The 20,643-nt window shown below is 41.3% G+C and overlaps 1 protein-coding gene across 1 annotated transcript; it reads right to left on the bottom strand.

Moving 5' to 3' along the window:
* Window positions 1-17,515: 17,515 nt before the first annotated feature.
* Window positions 17,516-18,152, bottom strand: LOC132225965 (large ribosomal subunit protein eL29-like). The gene has a single exon (XM_059680884.1). It carries the CDS (start codon window positions 18,099-18,101, stop codon window positions 17,640-17,642), a length of 462 nt encoding a protein of 153 aa, XP_059536867.1. The 5' UTR covers window positions 18,102-18,152; the 3' UTR covers window positions 17,516-17,639.
* Between the last annotated feature and the right edge of the window lie 2,491 nt (window positions 18,153-20,643).

Below are 20,643 nucleotides of genomic sequence, written 5' to 3'. Positions count from 1 at the left end.
AAAATGTTAATATTTTCACAGATAATAATCATCATAATAACTAATAAGCTGAATTTCTATTATGTTTTGGTCACTGTGCTGAGCTTTTTATTCACTAATATTTAATTATTAAAACACCCCCATGAGGGGGATAATATTAACCCTATTTTTCAGAAAAGAAAATTGAAGCTTTTGAAGGTTAAGTAACTTACCTAAGATCACATTGCTAAATTGTGGCAGGGTCCAGTTATGAACCTAGGCCAGTCTGATTGCAGAATCTGAATGTTTAATCAGTAAGCTAAACTGATGATTGCAATTTATGGAATTAATTTGGTAGCGAAGCATTTTACTAAAAATTATGGAATCTAATACCTTAGTTTTCTTTTTTTTGGAAATCAAGTATCCAGTGATAAGTATTATCCATGGGTGGCCTGAAGAGGGCACCAGTGCAACACTGCAGCTGTGATAGGATGCTGAAGCCTCTTGCAGTGCTTCTCACACTAAATCACATAAAGCTAGGATCTTTCTGCCTAATCTTGATTGTATTTTAAAGAGAAAAAGGATGCATTTGAAAGATTGAGATTGGCCAACTGCAAATTTTTTATAAGATTGAGTTGAGCATTAGTATTTATAATTTCAAATGAGATCTTCTATAATATAAATTAGAAGAAAAAATATATATATACATGATCCTGACTAGGAAAAATAGACCTGGATTTGGGTGAATTGAGGTGGAAAATGTGTATAAAATGAAAATAAATTAGGTATAAGAAGAAAAAACCCAAAAGTTACCAGGTTATTATTAATTTGTCACATCTTTGGGACTTTTGCTTCTCTGTTAACTATGAATGGAGACTAAGAAGAAATATTTCAGTATTAGAAAATAATAGATTTTTCAAAAGAGGTAATAATAGTAGCTAAAACATGTTGTATGGCTACTCTGTGTGCCAAGTATTGTTCTGTTTCTTTATACAATTTAATCCATTCAGTCAGTACAACAGCTACGTGAAATAGGTCCTGTTATTATCCCTATTTTACAGATGAGGAAACTAAGGCAGAGAGTTAGGTAACTTCCTCAAAGTCGCACAGTCAGTAAGTGGCAGAGCCAGGATTTGTGCCCAGGCAGTCTGGCTCTGAACTTTAAGCTCTTAATGCCGCCCTTTATTATCAATGCTTTCCGGGCCTAACGAATTAATGTATGAAGACATGTAATATAATTGAATTTCCTTTATTCAGGAGAGGTATGGCATGTCTGATGGCAGGACCAGAACCACAGGAGCTATAAATTCTCATTTCTCACATTTGCCACTAACTTGCTGATCTCCTCTGAAAATTACTTAATTTCCTTTTCAGACTTTATATATTTCTGATAAATAATAACTTGAGTATCAGGTGAAAATTCTAAAAATTCAGATATAAAATCTTTTTGTTGCTGTAATGAAAGTTCATTATTAATGGGTTGGATTACCAGGGTCATTCTGTCAACATCATTTTCATTAAAATAGAAGGTAGGAATTTTCCCTAACTTGTGAATTACTTAGAACCTGTAGAAATGAATTGAAATGACTTGAACACTAATAAACATAGTTTATTTAAAAAGTGATGTTTGCTTCCTTCCAGCTGGCATTTCTGTTAAAATATGTACAATGGAAAAAAAAATATGTACAATGGAATTTTTTTTTCATAAAAAGGCAGCAATAAGGAGACTTATTTAGAAGTGATAAAAGCACTGACTCATTCAAGAAAATTAACACTACTTTGAAGATTAACTCAGACATGGAGCTATTTTTAACAACAGATATGATGGGACCACTTGGAATTAATTCAGACCCCACAAGTTAAAGGACATGGCCCATAACCACACTGCCTGTACTTTAGAAGCCAGCTGTGAGTAGGATCCCAGGTTACCCACACTTTCACCCAACTAGCTACAAATCCATGTATGTGTTTAAGGGGTTTTCATGACTCCCCTCAGGTTCAATAGTTCTATAGAACAACTCTTAGAATCTAGGGAAGCACTGTATATATGACTAGTCTTATATAATAAAATCGTAATGTGCAAATCGACCGAACAGCGGAGTGACCGGTCAGTGGGGGTGGGGGGGGGTGGGGGGTGGGGCCAGCGATCAGGTGGTGCCAGGCCAGTCAAGGTGTGTGCCAGTGTGCAGAGGGAGGGGACAGTGGCGGAGGGGTGATGGAGGGGGGGTAGGGGTGAGCTGCTGCTCGCCAGCCAGCGCCATCCCCTGATCAGCCTGCCTGGTCACCACCCGCAGAGGGAGGCCAGACTGTGAGAGAGCAGCAGGCCAGGCTGAGGGACCGCACACCCTCCCCCAAGTGCATGAATTTTCATGCCCTGGGCCTCTAGTTTTATTATAAAGGTTACAAACTAGGACCAGCTAAATGAAGAGACAGAGTGAGGCCCGGAAGGGTCCTAGGTACAGAGCGCTGGATTCTATGGATTCTCCATAGAATCCGTGTGGGACTTCCTCCCAGCACATTGTTGGGTTTGTCAAACAGGAAACTCCGATGAGCTTTGGTATCCAGAGGTTCTTGGGGTGCCTTCTTTCCATTGGTGTGATTGAGTGAATCAGTGGTGCCTGATTGAACTCAATCTCCAACTCCTCCCCTCCCCCTACCTGCCCCTCCCTCTTTCTCCCTGGAGGTCCGCTTGTCTTAAAGTCCCAATACGCCAGGCATGTGGTTGATCTTCCTGGTGACTGGCCTCCATCCTGAGTCATCTCAATTCATAGCATAAACTCAGGTGTGATCTGAGGGGCTCAAGAAGAACAAAGACACTACTGTTAGGAAATTCCAAGGGTACAGAATCCCCTCTCAGGAACCCAGGGACAAAGGCCAGTCACATTCTTTATTATATAGCAGGAAAAGAGACATTATTCTGCTTAAAATGATTTTCTTGTTTGTTTTAAACATTTGCTCATACATCACTTATAGATTTGAAGGTGTCACACTGTTTAAATCATAGCAAATATCTTTTTTCCTAGGAGTCTGGAGCCCCTATTCTCACAGATGATGTTAGTTTACAAGTGTTCATGGATCATTTGAAGAAATTTGCTGTGTCAAGTGCTGCTTGAAGGGCTAAACATGTTCATGACATTTAAGAAGATGAAATAATATTTTAACTTTGTTTTTTTTTCTTTTTCAATTAATCTGTGGAAATCAACAGAGAGACCTCTCTAGACTCTTTTTGTATTAGTAAGGCTTGAGACAACATACATTAAAATGTTCACATTTGTAGATTAAACTGGAATATAAGAGCAATACCAACAAACTTACTTTGCTTGCCACCATATTATAACTGGTTTTGAAAATTTGAGGTCTTTATAAGCTAATTATGCCAAAGAGTAAAAATAGAGTTTGTCTTGTACTGAAAAGATATAACTCATTTATATATTGAAAATAAATCTTAGTGGCACTGAATGTCTATACTGACTTTTGAAAATGTGTTTTTTAATTTTAGCTAGAGGGTAAACAAAACCAACAACAATAATAAACGTGAATATTTTTGCCTGTTCACTGAATATTTTTAATCACTTATGTGTACACTTTTCAGTGCTTAGATATTATTTGACTTTACATATGGTAATTTTCATGAAGATAATTTAATGTTTTTGGTCATTTGGAAAAAATATTTTAGAGATGAATTTTTTTTTTTGGTAACAATCCCCGTACTGACAATAAATGAGAAATCCCCACATATACACAACTTATGTTATTAAACATGATTTTTTTAAAAAAGGGAGATAGGAAATAAACCATTTTGTGAGAGTGCATTTTAGAAAGCGTTTGCTGCAAGAATGACTGTTGTAGTTAGGAAACCAAATTTGTTTTTCACTGCATGACTTTGTTTTTTCCTCTTGTTTTTCTGAGGTAAAGCTGACACTAAATCCTTCAGTATTTTAACACTATTTTGGGAGTTTACACATTACCTTTTGTTTCTGCTTCCATTTTGTGAAATTTATTAAGTTATGGTTCTTATTGAAACAGTATTATATGATATTTTGCTGAATTATCTCGTGTTCAGTTGTATTTTGATTTTTTCATTAGTATCATTCATCTTTACCTATTGCAGTTTAGTTGTAGCAAATATTTACATTGCTAAAACCAGATATATTTAACATTTGATTGATTTTAGAAAGAGAGCGGGGGAGAGAAACATCAACTTGTTGTTCCACTTATTTATGCATTTATTGGTTGATTCTTGTACGTTCCTGACAGGATCAAACCCACACCCTTGGCATATCAGGGATACTCTAACCAATTGAGCTGCTTAGCCAGGGCAGGTGTAAAAACCACTGATAGACAGGCCTACAGATTTATTTCTTCTGAGACACACCTCAGTGTGGTCGCGGCGGCTGGCTGTCTTGGCGTGCTGGCCTCGAACACAGTGTCCTCAGAAGTGGCCCAGCCCTCCGTGGGCCCGAATTTTCTTCAGTTGCTCCAGGTATTCACAGAGCTGGTTGTCCAGACCATTGGCCAGGACCTGGCTGTATTTTCTTTCTTCCTCCCCCCACCCCCCAATTCTCACCCAAGGATACATACTCTTATTGATTGATTGATTGAGAGAGAGAGAGAGAGAGAGAGAGAGAGAGAAAGAGAGAGAAACATTGATGTGAGAGAGAAATATAAATCAGCTGCCTCTTGCATGCGCCCCAACAGGGGACTGAACCCACAACCTGTATACGTGCCCTGACCTGAACACCTTTAAGTGTTCAGGACAATGCTCCAATCAAATGAGCCGCACTGGCTGAGGCTTGGCTGTAGTTTCCATCCGTCATGTCCTGTCTGTTCAAGAACCAGTGTGGGATCTTGTACTGGTGTGGATTCTCCATAATGACGATCACACATTCCTCCTCTTCCTCAGTGAGCTCTTCTGCCCTCTTGGTGAGGGCGATGTCTGCTTTCCTCAACACTGCAAGGGCATATCTTAGCCGCATGCCTTAATTACAGTGAGGGCAGATGCTCTTTCTCCCGTGTCATCCACATTGGTGTTGAGTATTTGCAAAATGTACTGAACTTCTCAGGGATCACTGCAGACATGTCAGCGTCCCAGTGGCGGCATGTAGGCCTCCAGTGGAAGAGAGCAGAATCATTAGTTTTTAAAATCAGTAATTTTCAATGAAAACAACTTGATCAAAACTCTGTCACAGAATTTTGAGATCCATTAAATCAAAGTTTAATGAGAAAAAAATTGAATTCCAGCTCTCCCCTACAAAAATAGTACAAAAGACACATTTGAAATGTAGCATTGGAGATGGATCTCTAGTTCTATGTACACATTAATCTTAGGGGTGGTCTTTAGGATACATACAGAGACAAAAGCAAATGCATTCTTTAATGTTACAAATTAAATGTTGTGGCTTTATTGCACTTGGTTTTATTTTAAATGAACACGATTTATTTTTTCAGTCTTTTTTGAAATAACACCGACAGATTAGGATTATTTGCTTTCTAATGCCCATGTTTACATTTTTATTTTCATTTTCCATGTCTCCAATATATATACATGCATACTTTGTGTACTCTTACCTGCTTGATTTGTATTCATCTTGAGCATTTTATCAAGTAATTCTACAGATGTTTCTGTTTCTCTTATTTGCTTTTTAATAGTTTACTTTATGAAATTAAAACATTCTCCGTTATTATGTTTAGTCTTTCTCCTTTGTTTAATCTATTGAAACAAAAGCTGGTCTAGGTTTAATGCATTATTATATGGTGAATCTGATAATAGCATGCTATACTAGGTATGGAATAATGAAATTACATTACTAAATCAGATCTTTTTTACTCATTTATGTATTATACTGACATAAAGCACAATTATTTGGGTTGAGGATGGGATACTGGGAAATTGGGATATTCCCCACTAAGAAAAAAGAAAAAAAAATAAGTAAATGGTAATACTTCTAAAGCACTTGGAAGATGGATAGAAACATTAACTTTAGGCTTTGTTAGATCAAAAATAAAGCTATATATTTTTAAAAGTTAAGGCTAAAGACCAGACTAGGATATAACTTTCAAACCAGAATATGTAACTTCCAATCAATAGAGAAAAAGAAGCAATAAAAGTAATTTGATTAATCAAAGGGAAGACAAAAAGATTAGGCTTTGTTAGATAAAAAATAAAGCTATATATTTTTAAAAGTTAAGGCTAAAGACCAGACTAGGATATAACTTTCAAACCAGAATATGTAACTTCCAATCAATAGAGAAAAAGAAGCAATAGAAGTAATTTGATTAATCAAAGGGAAGACAAAAAGATTAAAAAGGCAACAAAGGGAAAGTATGGTAAATAAGAAACAAAAAGATAAAAATAATGGATTAATATTATTTTTGTATTTTATGAACATGGAAAAAATAGTTATTGGCCTTTTACTGTAATAAACAACATTCAATGTACTAATTTTCAACATTTTGCAAATTTGTCTTAAGACTTAATAAAATTTGATCTTTTCACATATCCATGTCCTACATCAAATAGCCAGATTTCAATTTTTGTCCATAGTTCATTGAAGAACATTCTTATTAATTTTAGATTTTTCTTTAGTAAAATTTCAAAAGTGAATTTTCAGTTACAGTTGATATACAATATTATATTAGTTTCAGATGTACAACATAGTGATTAGGCATTTATATAACTTACAGAGTGAACCACCCCAATAAGTCCAGTAACCAACTGGTACCATACAGAGTTATTACGATATTATTGACTATATTCGCTATGCTGTATTTTACAACTCTGTGACTGTTTTCATAACTGTCAATTTGCCCATCTTAATTCCTTTCCCTTTTTTACCCATCCCTGAAACCCCTTCCCATCTGGCAACCACGAGTTTGTTCTCTGTATCTAGGAGTTTGTTTCTGTTCTGTCTGTTCATTTATTTTGTTCTTTGGATTCTATATATAAATGAAATAATTTGTATTTCTCTGACTTAGTTCACTTAGTATATCCTCTATGTCCATCCATATTGTTGCAAATGACAAGATTTTACTCGTTTTTATTATTGATTAATATTCCATTTTATATATGTACCACATCTTTATTCACTTGTCTGTCGATGAGACACTTCCATGTCTTAGCCATCTACACAAATAAAAGACAAACATGCAAATTGACCATACCTTCGCTATGCCTTAAGCCATGCCCACCAGCCAATCAGAGCGACTATAGGCAAATTAACCCAACCAAGATGGCAGCCGGCAGCCACGGAGCTGGTGCAAGCAGGAGGCTTGGTTGCTCCCATGATGAAGGAAGCCAAGCTTCCCACTTGCTGCGTCGGGCTCTGAGCTCCACTCAAAACAACAAAGTTTCAATTATGGAAGGTAAATAAACCCCAGATAAATGCTTTCAGCCGGCTGTGGCCATGGAGCTGGAGCGAGCAGGAGGCTTCCCTACTGCCCGCCCTGGCCGGCTCTGAGTTCCTCTCAAGGCTACAAAGTTTCAATTATAGAAGGTAAATAAATCCCAGAATAATAAAAGAAAAGAAAAAAAGGAGAGGCTGGGAGCTTCTGTCGATGGGGGGCTTGGCCAGCCTGAAAACGGCCCTCAGCCCCTCAGCCAGACTGGCCAGGAACCCCAGTGGGGACACCCCACCCTAAAGGGGGTGTGGCCATCCTGTAAACAGTAATTAGCCCCTCAACCAGGCTGGCCAAACCTCCATGGGTTGAGGGTCCCCACTGGGGGGGAGCTTGACCAGCCTGCAAACAGCCATCAGCCCCTCACCCAGGCTGGCCAGGCACCCCAGCGGGACCCCCACCCTGATCCGGGACACCATTCAGGGCAAACCAGCTGGCCCCCACCCATGCACCAGGCCTCTATCCTATATAATAAAAGGGTAATATGAAAACTGACCCTAACAGCAGAACAACTTAGAGTGACTGGTCACTATGACACACACTGACCACCAGGGGGAAGACGCTCAATGCAGGGGCTGCCTCCCCTGGTGGTCAGTGCGCTCCCACATGGGGGAGCTCTGCTCAGCCACAAGCCAGGCTGATGGCTGCCAGTACAGCAGTGGTGGTGGGAACCTCTCCTGCCTCCTCAGTAGTGCTAAGGATGTTGGACTGCAGCTTAGGCCTGCTCCCCGCTGGCAAGTGGACACCCCCCAAGGGCTGCCTGGCTGCCAGAGGGATGTCTGGCTGCCAGCTTGGGCCCAATCCCCCAGGGAGTGGGCCTAAGCCAGCAGGTGGACATCCTCCAAGGGGTCCCAGACTGCAAGAGGGCATAGGCTGGGCTGAGGGACCCCCCCCTGAGTGCACCGATTTTTGTGCACCGGCCCTCTAATCTATATATATATAAAAGCCTAAGCGACTGAACGACCCAACGACTGGTTGACTGGTTGCTATGATGTGCACTGTGTTCCCACAGTGGGAGCGCCACTCAGCTGACCGATGGGCACCAGATGCTGGGCTCACGGCTGGTGAATGCAGCTGTGGCAGTGAGAACCTCTCCTGTCTCTGTGGCAGCACTACTGAGCAGTGGTGGTGGCAGGCACAGTGGGGCGGGATGAGCAGGAGCAGCGCAGCACCTGGCCTGGGCTCGGGCTCCTCTCCAGCTGCCTGCTGCTTAGCGCACTATTATATCCCTTGGGGGATGTTGGACTGCTGGTTTCAGGGACATCCCCTGAGGGGTCCCGGATTATGAGAGGGTGCAGGCCAGGCTGAGGTTCCCCACTGGTGCACTAATCCATGCACTGGGCCTCTAGTTGTAAATAATGCTGCAATTGATGTAGGGATGCGTATGTCTTTTCAAATTCCTGTTTTGTGTTTCTTTTTGTGCCAATCTTCAAGGAGCAAGTTCAAAGCTTAGTGTTACACTGTACATTGTTCAAGCCTGATTTAGACTGCAACTATTCAATTTATTTTGTCCAGTCCAATTAAGAAGCATCATTGTATAGTTGGTTAATTACCAACCCATTTAAAATTTTTTCTTCAATGAATTTCAGGGAAGGCTTGATGTACAATCATACATATCCCACAAATGAATAGAGAAATAGTTAAAAGTTAAAATTATAGAATTATGGAGTTAAAGGGTCCATTGAGATCATTAAGCCCTATCTTCTTATCAAATTCAAGAAGTCCCTCATAATATCCATGATGGTTGGGCATCTGACCTCTGTAGAACACTTTCAGTGACGAGTAAAAGAAGACAATCATAAATTGCTGAATGCTATGAGTGACACTTTTAAAGATGATGTTAGTGCATGGAGAAGGATGAATATGTAACATACAAAACCAAGCTTTGACCAGAGTTTGATGGAGAACATTTGAATCTGTTTTACACAACACATTCTGAGGGGCTATAACTATTGACCTACAGAGCCATCTGACATTTGATACTGTAATTAAAGGAGAGCGGGCCAGCCTGTAATGCAGGAGGTATTTGCCAATTTAGAAATATGCTTCAAGGTAGGATATTCTTCATCCAGTTTCCAACAGAGAGCCATTGATTTCCCAGCTGCAGTAACTGGAGTATGTCAGCAGAGGAAGTGCATGGCAGAGCCTGGTGGGACATGCTGTCTGCTCTGGTGGGGAGATGCTGTTTTCTGATCTGTGCCAAGATTTTGTTCAACTGCCTTGACAGGTTTGAGCAGCACAGAATGATCCTACATATATATTTAACCTGTTCTGAGGATTGCACTGTTTGTTTTAGCAAAATAGGGAAATCCGTAAAGTCAGCAATTTTTGAAGGTGTTAGGAATTTTTCAAATAACACATCTGGAGATTACTTTTGAGTTACAGTAAAGATGTCATTTTGGAGTGATAAGTATACTAATTAAAGAGCCTCCAATAAAAAGGGTCACATTTTACTTTATACAGGGATGAGCAAAAGTAGATTCACAGTTGTGAACAGAGTACGTGAAACAGAGTTTGTTTTTGTATTATTATTTATTAATTATTACATTATTTATTTGTATCACAACTGCAGACCTACTTTTTCTCACCCCTGTATAGTGGTTTTCAGCAGATAGTTTTTGTCTTCAAGGCAATTGAAAAATAACCTAATATTGAAAAAAGAAAAAAAAATCCTAATCTGCAGAGATTTAAAAATTAACCATAAAATTCTTGTGAGATGCTGACATTTCAAGTATTTTGCGTGTTTGAAAACATTTGTGAAGAAATAAAATTCAAAGGAGTTGAAAGAATTAGGGATCATGGAGCAGTGCTTCTTAACTTCGATCATGCATAGGAATCACCTGGCTATAATGATAAGATGCAGATTTTGAAGGTTTGAAACTGAGTCTGAGATTTTGCATTTCTAACAAGTTCCTGGTGATACCAGGGCTCTTTTCTGGATCACAATTTACAGAGAAAATTTAATTAAAAGCAAGATTTTCACCATGTTTGGGGACTTCTCTAAGGAGAAGTTCCAGCAGGCAGTTGGAAATGTGCATTCCAGAATCAGAAGACTTTTGGGAACCATAAGCATAGGATTCATAGTGGGAGTTAATTACAATACCTAAGATCTGGAAACAGCCCAAGTGCCCATGAGTAGATGACTGGATAAGAAAGCTGTGGTACATTTACACCATGGAATACTATGCAGCCGTAATAAAGAACAAGCTCTTACCCTTTGGGCAGCATGGATGGCCATGGAGAGTATTATGCTAAGCGGAATAAGTCAGTTAGAGAAAGACAAGTATCATAGGATTCCATTTTTTGTGGAATCTAATGTACAAAATAAACTGACAAACAAAATAGGTCCAGAGGTATGGATGCATGGAATAGAAAGACAGATCTCAGAAGGGAAGTGGGTGGAGGGGATCGGAAGGGATTAGCTTATATGCATATATGCCTATAAGAACCTATATGCATATATTCATAACCCATGGACACAGACAATAGTGTGGGGAAGGTCTGGGTGGGGCAGGAGCTGAGTGGAAAAGGGTGTGTGTAAATGGGGGATATCTGTAATACTGTCAAAAATAACCAAACCAAACCAAACAAAATATGGCTATCCAGTTACTGAAATATTAATGGTAGTACAATATGTAACTAAAGAGAATGCTTTTATTGAATCCTCAGTTTTGATAATAGCCAGAATCTGTATTTTAATAGGGGTGTTGAGAAAATAAGATCCTGAATAATAAACTGTGCAATGGCTTAATTAACAATTGCCTGTAATTATTTGAAGGAAGATGTACTCCCTTTTTTGGGGCCACAAAATGGATTGCCAAGGATGTTTTAAAATGTTATTAATTGGGTACATTTATTAATTGCTTCATCATTATGTGTTGATAGATACGGATCTTTCTGGGATTAGAGAAATAAATATGACAATTTGAGCAGTCTTTAGATCAACTAGTGTGTGTGTGTGTGTTGAATCTTCTCATCTTCTAATATATTTACAGTGGGCCTTTCAATTATGTTTACTTACTGAGTGGCATAGACACTTTTGACATGGCTGGTTGTAAATGACTCTAATGATTAGTTTCCATGTGCAGTCTAAAGTCCAGCATGGCTTCAGGGAGCTAATGTTTTTTTTATTGCAGGTTCCCTGGCAAGAGCATTCAGGGTGCCTGCTGTGCTTACTCAGCCTACACAAGTGATAGCTATATCTGCTTCTCCATCTGCACCTTTTGGCTTTAAGTCGGTATCATTAGCTGTCTGCGATATTTAAGAATCTGACTGTATCTAATGAAGGAAAATAAACTGGCTTGAAAAAATCACTGTTGTATAAGACCCTCCACAAAATAATAGCTCTACGAAATAATGTGGGGGTTTCTTATGATTGAATAGATTATGAAGCTATGATTATCAAATGGACTTATGTTTAAACACTAGAGGCTCAGTGCATGAAATTCGTGCACTTGGGGGGAGGGCATCCCCCAGTCCAGCCTGTGCCCTCTCGCAGTCTAGGAAGCCTCAGGTGATGTCCAACTGACAGGGGATGCCCTAAGCCTTCAGTCAGACATCCTTAGCACCGTTGCGAAGGCAGGAGAGGCTCCCACCACTGCCGCTGCACTCGCCAGCCATGACCCGGCTTCTGGCTGAGTGGCGCTCCCCTTGTGGGAGTGCACTGACTACCAGGGGGCAGCTCCTGCGTTGAGCCTTCCATAGTGGTCAGTGCACGTCATAGCGACCAGTCATTCCACAGTTTGGTTGATTTGCATATTACCCTTTTATTATATAGGATGTCCAGAACTTACTTTTATTTATTAGAAAAAAAGTGTGATTAAAAAATGTGTTTAATAATGATGTAACTATGCTATCTATTTCTATGCATCTCTTCTTGTCTGTCATAGATAAAACTCACTTGTAAATAAAATCCAAAGTTACTTCTGCAGAGTAAGACAAATCAATCCTTAACATACTATACTAGACATGTCAATCATAATGCCTGCTACACTGGGCATGTTCCCCTGCTCGTAGCCTCTGCTGAGTTAAGCAGCCAGCCCCAGTCTCCTCCTTAAGCAAATGGATGGGATTAAATTTCCTAAAGGCCCCTAATAGGCTGGCTGTTGACCTATGAAATGACTTCGTATGAAAAAGTTTCTCTAGTAAATATAAAGTAATTAACTAATTATACTGTTTTTGTCTAAAAGTTGAATAGAAAAATTCAGAGAGCAGCAGCTATTCTGTAAGAGAGGAAAAACAGAGAAGAAACAAGGATTGGAAGAGACACATTGATGGTGGAAGATGAGGGGGAAGGTTCCCAAACTCCAGTTTGGGGAAGATTCCTTGATCTCCTTGAAAATGGTGACACAATGCAGCTGCTTTCTCCAGAGTGTTGCGTGGTTATGTCCTCTGTCTGCTGGGTCTGCTCTGCAGGGTGGGATTCTTGGCAGGCTATAGCCATGGGAAGGGGTTTTGGTAATGAAGGTTAATTCCTGCTTGGAGTCTGGGTTAACAATGGGTGCTCCTTTGCACAACTCTATGACACCTTGTGTAATATCAGAACGTGTTTCTTGGCAGTTGCAGCTGAAAAATAACTCAGAGATAGTATCATTCAATACTTTTTATGCAATAGCATGTAGGTTACATATGTGCTGATAGACTAGAGATGAAAAAGATTTATAGAACAGTGCCTTGTGCTAAAAATATCAGTTGCTGATGATTCTAGAAATTTAGAAAAAGAACTAACCTACCAGTCAGATATTTGCAGGGAGGAAGTCAAGGATATTTAATTATGTATCTTACTTAAAAAATTATAATTTGAATCTAAATAATTTATAAAAAGATTTTGTATGTGTTAGATGACTCATACATTAGAGTATATTTGTCTTTTATTTCCAAGTCCTGTGATTTAACAAAATTAATATTACAATTTTATTTCTAGCTATATTTTTTTCTATTAAATTTTAGAAGGACCATAAAACAAAACTTATCAAGATACATTTGTTCTGTTCTCTTTCTGTTGATATACATGTCATTACATTTTTCTGTATTATTTTCACTATTTACTTGTAGAATTGCTGAACTAGCTCTTGAATTGAGTGAAAATTTTAATTTATTATTATTTTTTATATTATCGAGCCTTCAGTGAACAAAGTAGATATTTACTAGAGTAAAGAATTAATAATGAAAATAACAAGAAAGGCATTTCACAGAAACATGTTAGAAAATGATAAGTATTAAAGAAAAGAAAAGAAAATGCTGAGTATAAATTTCAATCAAGAGATGAATATAGTGCCCTTGCTTGTTTGGCTCAGTGGATAGAGCGTTGGCCTGAGGACCAAAGAGTCCTAGGTTCAATTCTGGTCAAGGGCACATGCCCGGGTTGTGGGCTTGATCCCCAGTAGGGGCGTGAAGGAGGCAGCCAATCAATTATTCTCTCTCATCATTGATGTTTCTATCTCTCCCTCTCCCTTTCTTTCTGAAATCAATAAAAATATATTTTAAAATTTTTTTGAAAAAGAGGCGAGTATAGTTTGAAGTCAATAACACCTTTTCACCACAGCGGGGCAGTAGCTACCATATAACTGGAAACTAAAGTGCTGTTTCACTATCTCCTCCACTTATGAACTTTTCTAAATCTTTGTGATTTTTTAAAAAAATCAACACCGATGCCTTAGTGTTTGATTTTTGAAAAGTAATCCCTACTCCTGTTTGAAATAATTGAACCCCAAAAGTAAAGAATAGTTTGTTGATAGGATACAAAATTGCAAGTATGACTTTAACTCCACCTTGTGCATGAAAAGCTTTCAAAATATGAGTTCTTGGAAGTAAATTATAGTACATTAAATTTTTTATTTGCTGTAAATATTTTCTTTTAAAAGCAGTGATTGTGGACTCTATAGCACAATAAGAGAGGCTGGGATGGGATTTGGAAGTCACACATCATCCTAGATGCTCCAGATGAGGCACATTTTCTAGCCTCTCTGGGCCTCTTCCCTCTTCCTCAGCTGTAAGAGGGGGACAATCATAGTACCTACTTCTAAGGGTTGGGTGAAGATTAAATGGTTGAGTGCCTGTACTATGTTAGAACACTGCCTGGCCCTTACTGAATGCCCTCAAGTGTTGGCTGTCATCAATGTCATGGGAGGACTTATTTCTCTCCGACTCTTCATTGTCTATTAGGTACCCCACATTATCATCTGCCTTTTATGGATGAAGAAACTAAGGCTTAACGACTTTATAAATGCTTGCACAGATGGTAAGTAGTAGAGTCCACAGATTATACTGTACAGATCATACACAGATGCATAATGAAGTACAAATGAATATGCTTGATAGTAATTGTAACATGAATTGAGTAGTCACCCTGTGCCAGGCACTGTTCTACATGCTAAGGATAACCTCTAAGATAGGCACAATTATTACTCCCATTTGCCAATGAGGACACCAAGAAACAGAGTGGTTAAATAACTTACTCAAGATCACATACCTACTAACTGGTAGTCTTAAGATATGTTAACCGGTGGTTGTTGGCATTGAATTGGTAGCTTTTTTCTCAGAGTCCACAGATGTAAGTCCAAGTAGCTTGCTCCAGAATTCATGTTCTTTTTCTGCTCTTTTCCCTGAGGGTGATCAAAATTCCTATGGAGTTTGTAAGAAGTCCTGAGATCAGGGAAGGGTTGGATGAGGTCATCCGGAAGAGTAACCTCTGGCTAGACCCAGGTAATTGGAGGATCCTCACCCCCTCCCTTGTTCATGGGATGTATTGTTCTTCCCACTGTTCCCACCATCGGGACTAAATACATGACCTAACCAGATTAAGGCCTCTACATAAACTGTGACATTCTGGCGGGCAGGTGGGGAGAGCTTCTTGTCTTATTGCCACAGAAGGCAAGCCTAGTAAGCCAGTTCTCTTGCTTACTAAACTCGCCACCTACCAATCTGGAGAGGTTTGTCTCTTTCTTCAGTCTCTGCTTGCCCTCCATGTACAGGACCAGTTTATGAACCAACAAAGAGCATTTTGTTACTCCTGTTTCGCGACTAGAAGGCCATTCCATTTAGACCTTGGCCGTCAGCCTTTCCCTCACTGTTGTTCCTGAGACTCGTGGGCTGCTCCTCTTGGTGGTGCTCCCGGAGAGCCCGGCCGTGACGCCCTGCTGACCAGGCTCTCGAAGCCCTTGCTCATACTGGTTCTGCTGATCTTCCATACTCAGCCGGTCCACACTCCTGCTGCGGGCTGAGGGGCTGTCCATCACGGCCTTGCTCAGTTTGCTGATTTGAAAATACCTTCTTTACCCTTTATTGAGGGCGTTGAAACTTCTGTGGTTCTTTTCAGCTCCCTGATCACACCCAGGTACACCTAAGTAGGGGTGAGGTGCTGTTCACTTAGCCATCTCCACACCACTTACTACTTTACTATCATTGCCTGTTAGTATAGAACTCCAGGCAAGAAGAAAGACTTGAGTTCCTTTTGTTTGAGGGTCTACACTTACCTGGAATCTGTGCTACCTGTCTTCTCCCTAAAACATTTTGATGTTGGGTTGAGGCACAAGGCCTTACACTCCTGTCCAAAATTTTCATCTTTTACTATCGCCAACCTCCTACTTTCCTCACCTTTATTGAGAGTCCTGATTTCTTGATTTTTAATGGAAATAGAGTCTATTTCCCTCACTATCACTGTCCCAGGCCCTGTACTGCTAGTGTATTAGGTACCTGTTACAAAGAGAATGTTGGTACCTGCAGAACATTTAACAAGTAAGTCACTTGTAAGATTCTAGGGCCGTGGTCGGCAAACTGTGGCTTGCGAGCCACATGCGGCTCTTTGGCCCCTTGAGTGTGGCTCTTCCTAAGACTTAGGAGTACCCTAATTAAGTTAATAACAATGTACCTACCTGTATAGTTTAAGTTTAAAAAATTTGGCTCTCAAAAGAAATTTCAATCGTTGTACTGTTGATATTCGGCTCTGTTGACTAATGAGTTTGCCGACCACTGTCTAGGGCAGTGGTGGTGAACCTTTTGAGCTCCGCGTGTCAGCATTTTGAAAAACCCTAACTTAACTCTGGTGCCGTGTCACATATGGAAATTTTTTGATATTTGCAACCATAGTAAAACAAAGACTTATATTTTTGATATTTATTTTATATATTTAAATGCCATTTAACAAAGAAAAATCAACCAAAAAAATGAGTTCGCGTGTCACCTCCGACACGCACGTCATAGGTTCGCCATCACTGGTCTAGGGGGTTATTTCAATTGGCTAATTTCTGCTTCTCCCAATAAACACACTCAGAAAATATAGTGCATGAAACTGGTGAGATAAATATGGATCAGATCTTGAAGGGACATGTAGGCTGGGTGAAGAAGCTTAGATTTTATCTTAAAGGCAGTGAGGATCCTGTGGCAGATTTAAGCAGGACAAAATATGGTCAGAATGGGAAGGTGAGGCTGGAGGCAGTAAGTAAGCAGGGCAGAGGGAAGTCCCTGTGGTCATCGAAGTAAGAGGCTGATGCTTGCAGGCGGGGAATGGAAGTCCTAGGACCTGGAGATTGGTTGTGGGAGGGAGAGGAGATAGGCAGCCTCTTTAAATAGAAATTCCATACTTTCTCTTTAATTTTTAACAACTTCTTTGACATAAAAGTTGTTTATGTTTAAGGTGTGGGACTTGATGTTTTGATCTATGTATGCCAGCTAAATAACTTATTCATCATCTGTACATAGTAACCATTTTGTGTCTGTATGTGTATGTGGTGAGAAGATTTAAATTGAGATCTATTCTCTTAGCTAATTTCAAGTACAGTAGTGTTGCAAATGTGTTTACATATTTATATACTATATGTATAATATAATACATGTTTTACATAAATTTTACTTATGCAATGGGATAGTCATCCTTAAAAAAGGAAATCCTGCCACTTGTGCTAAATGTAATAAATCAGACACAGAAGACACACACTGCATACCTATTCTTTAAAAAAATATTTTTATTGATTTCAGAGAGGGAGAGAGAGATAGAAACATCAATGATGAGAGAGTCATTGATTGGCTGCCTCCCTCATGCCCCACACTGGGGACCAAACCCCCAACCTGGGCATGTGCCCTGACTTGAACCTAAATGTGGCCTCCTGGCTCATAGGTCAACGCGAAAACAATGAGCTATGCTGGTGGGCCTAAATACCTATCCTTTTTTTTTTTTTCCTGCCACAGGTTTATTTGTATAAACAGCACAGGAGGACACCAGTGCCACGCAGACAGCAGCCCAGGGGTCCCACCAGTCCTTCTGTCTTCACGTCGGCAGACAGAGGCCTCTACTGTGGAGCCTTTGTGGGGGCCTGGGCCCCTTTGGGAGCCTGAGCTGCAGCCGCCCCCGCAGCCTGGGGCTTGGTTTCCGCCTTGGCCTTGGCCTTTGACCAGCAGAGCCTGAGCCCCTTGGCAATGCGGGCACGAGCACATTTCCCAAGCTTGGGGTGAGCGATGTAGGCAAGTTGATTGAGTTTGCGGCTGCTGCCCTTTGGGATATGGGGCCTGGGCTCCTTGGGCTTGACCAGGGCCTCGATGGCCTCAGTGCGTGTGCTCATGGCCTTGGCGTTGTTGGCTTGCATTTTCTTCAGGGCCTTCTTATTGTGCTTCTTGGCAAAGCGCATGTTCCTTAGGAACTTGGGGTCTACCCCCTTAAGAGATTTGTATCTTTGTGACCAGGGTTTCTTGATGTCGTTTCTGTGCCATTTTTGGGTCTGGTTGTGCGTGGTGTGGTTCTTGGACTCGGTCATCTCTGCACAGAAGCCCGCGGCTCCCGAAGCGCCAGGGACCGGAAGAGAAAGAGGAGGAGCATACCTATTCTTAAAGATACCTTCCCTTCCCTGTGAAACCTTCCCTGACTTTCCATGACTTGCTCTCATAGCTACCTGTACACAGTTATGATATTTTTTTTATTGTGTTTTCCTTTCATACTAGAATGTGATGTCTGTACTGAGGGCACTTATTTTTGCCCAAAGTTTTTGTATTCCCAAGGCTTATATATATAAAGGCTGGCAAATCTTTGTAGAACAAATGAACAGATGAATAGATGTTTCAGAGTAGTGGGTGCCACTCTATAAAAGGTTATGGCCAAGCCTTGGCCCTGATATCCCCCGAGTGGAGATCAGTGGAAAACACCTGGGTCCCACGGTGCAGACAAGGGTATTGCCCAGAGTTGGCACAGCAAGGCCATGGTGTAGAATCCAAACCTTAGGCAGAGGCAACTTGGCTTCTCAAGTTGCAAAAGCTGTTTTTGGATTTTTAATGAGTCTGGGAGCATCAAAAAAGAGGGAGCCCTGGCTAAGTAGCTCAGTTGGTTAGAGCATCATCTCAATCCACCAAGGCTGAAGTTTTAATCCCTGGGCAGGGCACAAAAAAAATCAAAAGTCAATCATGAATGCATGAATAGGTGAAACGACAAATCAATGTCTCTCTCTCCTCTCTCTCTCTCTCTCTCTCTCTCTCTCTCTCTCTCTCATCAATCAATCAATCAAAAAAGCAGGGAGCTCTCCATTCTATGCATCTTTTGTTATCAGTTGACGTGGAGAAAAGAATTTCCTGAGGCCCCGCAGAAGGATGGGGCTTCTTGGAAAGCTTTATTGATGATGTAAAATTATGGGGGTTTCCCTCTAAGGTCCCATCTCCAGCCATCCTGCCATGGAAGAAGCCCAATCTTGTCTTCAGCAGGGCCAGGATTAAGGCCACCGCCCATAGTTTCTCTTCCATACTAAAGCCCAGTACAGTCCAGCATCTGGCTGGCTTAGCTTGTGTTCCCAGCTGCAGTCCATTGGGTGCGGGATCTTCAGGGACATGGGCCATGCAGCTGCTTAAGGCTACATGGCTACAGAGGCTTTTGCCAAGTGAGGGTCATGGAGCAAGAGAGCAAAAGGGAACAAGGAAGCAAGAGAGAGGAAACTGTCTGGAGATTTTGCCCTTGCAAGATTTCCAGTGCTTGCAGTGGCTCCACCATCCAGCCAATGGTCTTTTTACCAGGCTAGACTGACAGCCAAGCACCTTCTCTACATCACCTCAACCTCACTGTGCATGGACCCAACCCCCCTCCCCCTCTTAGTTTGATCCCTTCCCCCAGTGACCTTCAGAGAATGGACTGGTGGTTTTCTGGGAGTGTGAAGCTGTAACTTCCTGCTGAAGCTGCCCAGATGACTATGTTTATAATGTCTGGTGTCTCCTTTGCTCTCTTCCCTACATTAATATTAGTAAAATAGCTAGCTACCACAATAACATTCTGACCTGGTGGACTAAAATTTCTGTGTGCCACCATGAGAAGCAAGGGGATGTATAGTTAGCACCTATTCACCTGCATTTTATTATTATTTGTTGTTGTTGTTAATCCTCACCTGATGATATTTTTCCATTGATTTTTAGGGCGAGTGGAAGAGAGAGGGAAAGACAGAGAGAAACATCGATATGAGGGAAACTCATGGGTTGGTTGCCTCCTGCATGAGCCCTGACCAGGGCCTGACCCGGGAGGAGCCTGCAACCAAGGTGCATGCCCTTGACCAGAATCAAACTTGGGACTCTTTGGTCCCCAGGCTGACACTCTATTCATTGAGCCAAACTGGCTAGGGCATATTCACCTGCATTTTATGTAGATACTAGAGGCCCTGCACTGGTGGGGTCCCTCGGCATGGCCTGTGGGCATCTCGCCGAAACCGGCAGTCCAACATCCCCTGAGGGATGTAGTAGTGCGCAAAATGGCAGGCGGCTGGGGAGGAGCCCAACCCCGGGCTGGGCGCTGCGCTACTCCTGCTCATTCCTGCCCTGCTGCTCCTGCTGCTGCAGCTGCTCCATAGGTAGGCTCGCTGCTGCTCCGCCTTGTCCTAGGGCAATACCGGTGCGCCCATGATGGCAGAGATGTGGCCCTGGGCTCACACCCAGTCAGTCTGGATGTCTGTATGCCGGTCCCGATCCTGGTCCCAGTCTGGATCGGGGAGGGGTGTGCAGGGGGAGTGTCGGAGGGAGAGGCCTGCACCTCCACAGCTGCGCTTGCCAGTCGTGAGCCCGGTGTCTGGTGCCCGATGGTCAGCTGAGCAGAGCTCCCTCTGTGGGAGCGCACTGACCACCAGGGGACAGCTCCTGCATTGAGCGTTTGCCCCCTGGTGGTCAGCGCGCTTCATGACAACCAGTCAAACGGCTGAACTGTCACTTAGGCTTTTATATATTAGATGCCTCACACTGACTATTTGTTGGACTGGACTGGACTTTAATATGGGACAGAAATTCTGGGCAGTGGCCTTAATTCTAGCTCTGCTAACGACAAGATTGGGCTTCTTC

This window comes from Myotis daubentonii, chromosome 1 (assembly GCF_963259705.1).
Source record: "Myotis daubentonii chromosome 1, mMyoDau2.1, whole genome shotgun sequence".
Taxonomy (NCBI): Eukaryota; Metazoa; Chordata; class Mammalia; order Chiroptera; family Vespertilionidae; genus Myotis; species Myotis daubentonii.
The sequence above is the reverse complement of the archived record's forward strand: the minus strand, read 5'-3'. Positions and strand labels throughout refer to the sequence as shown.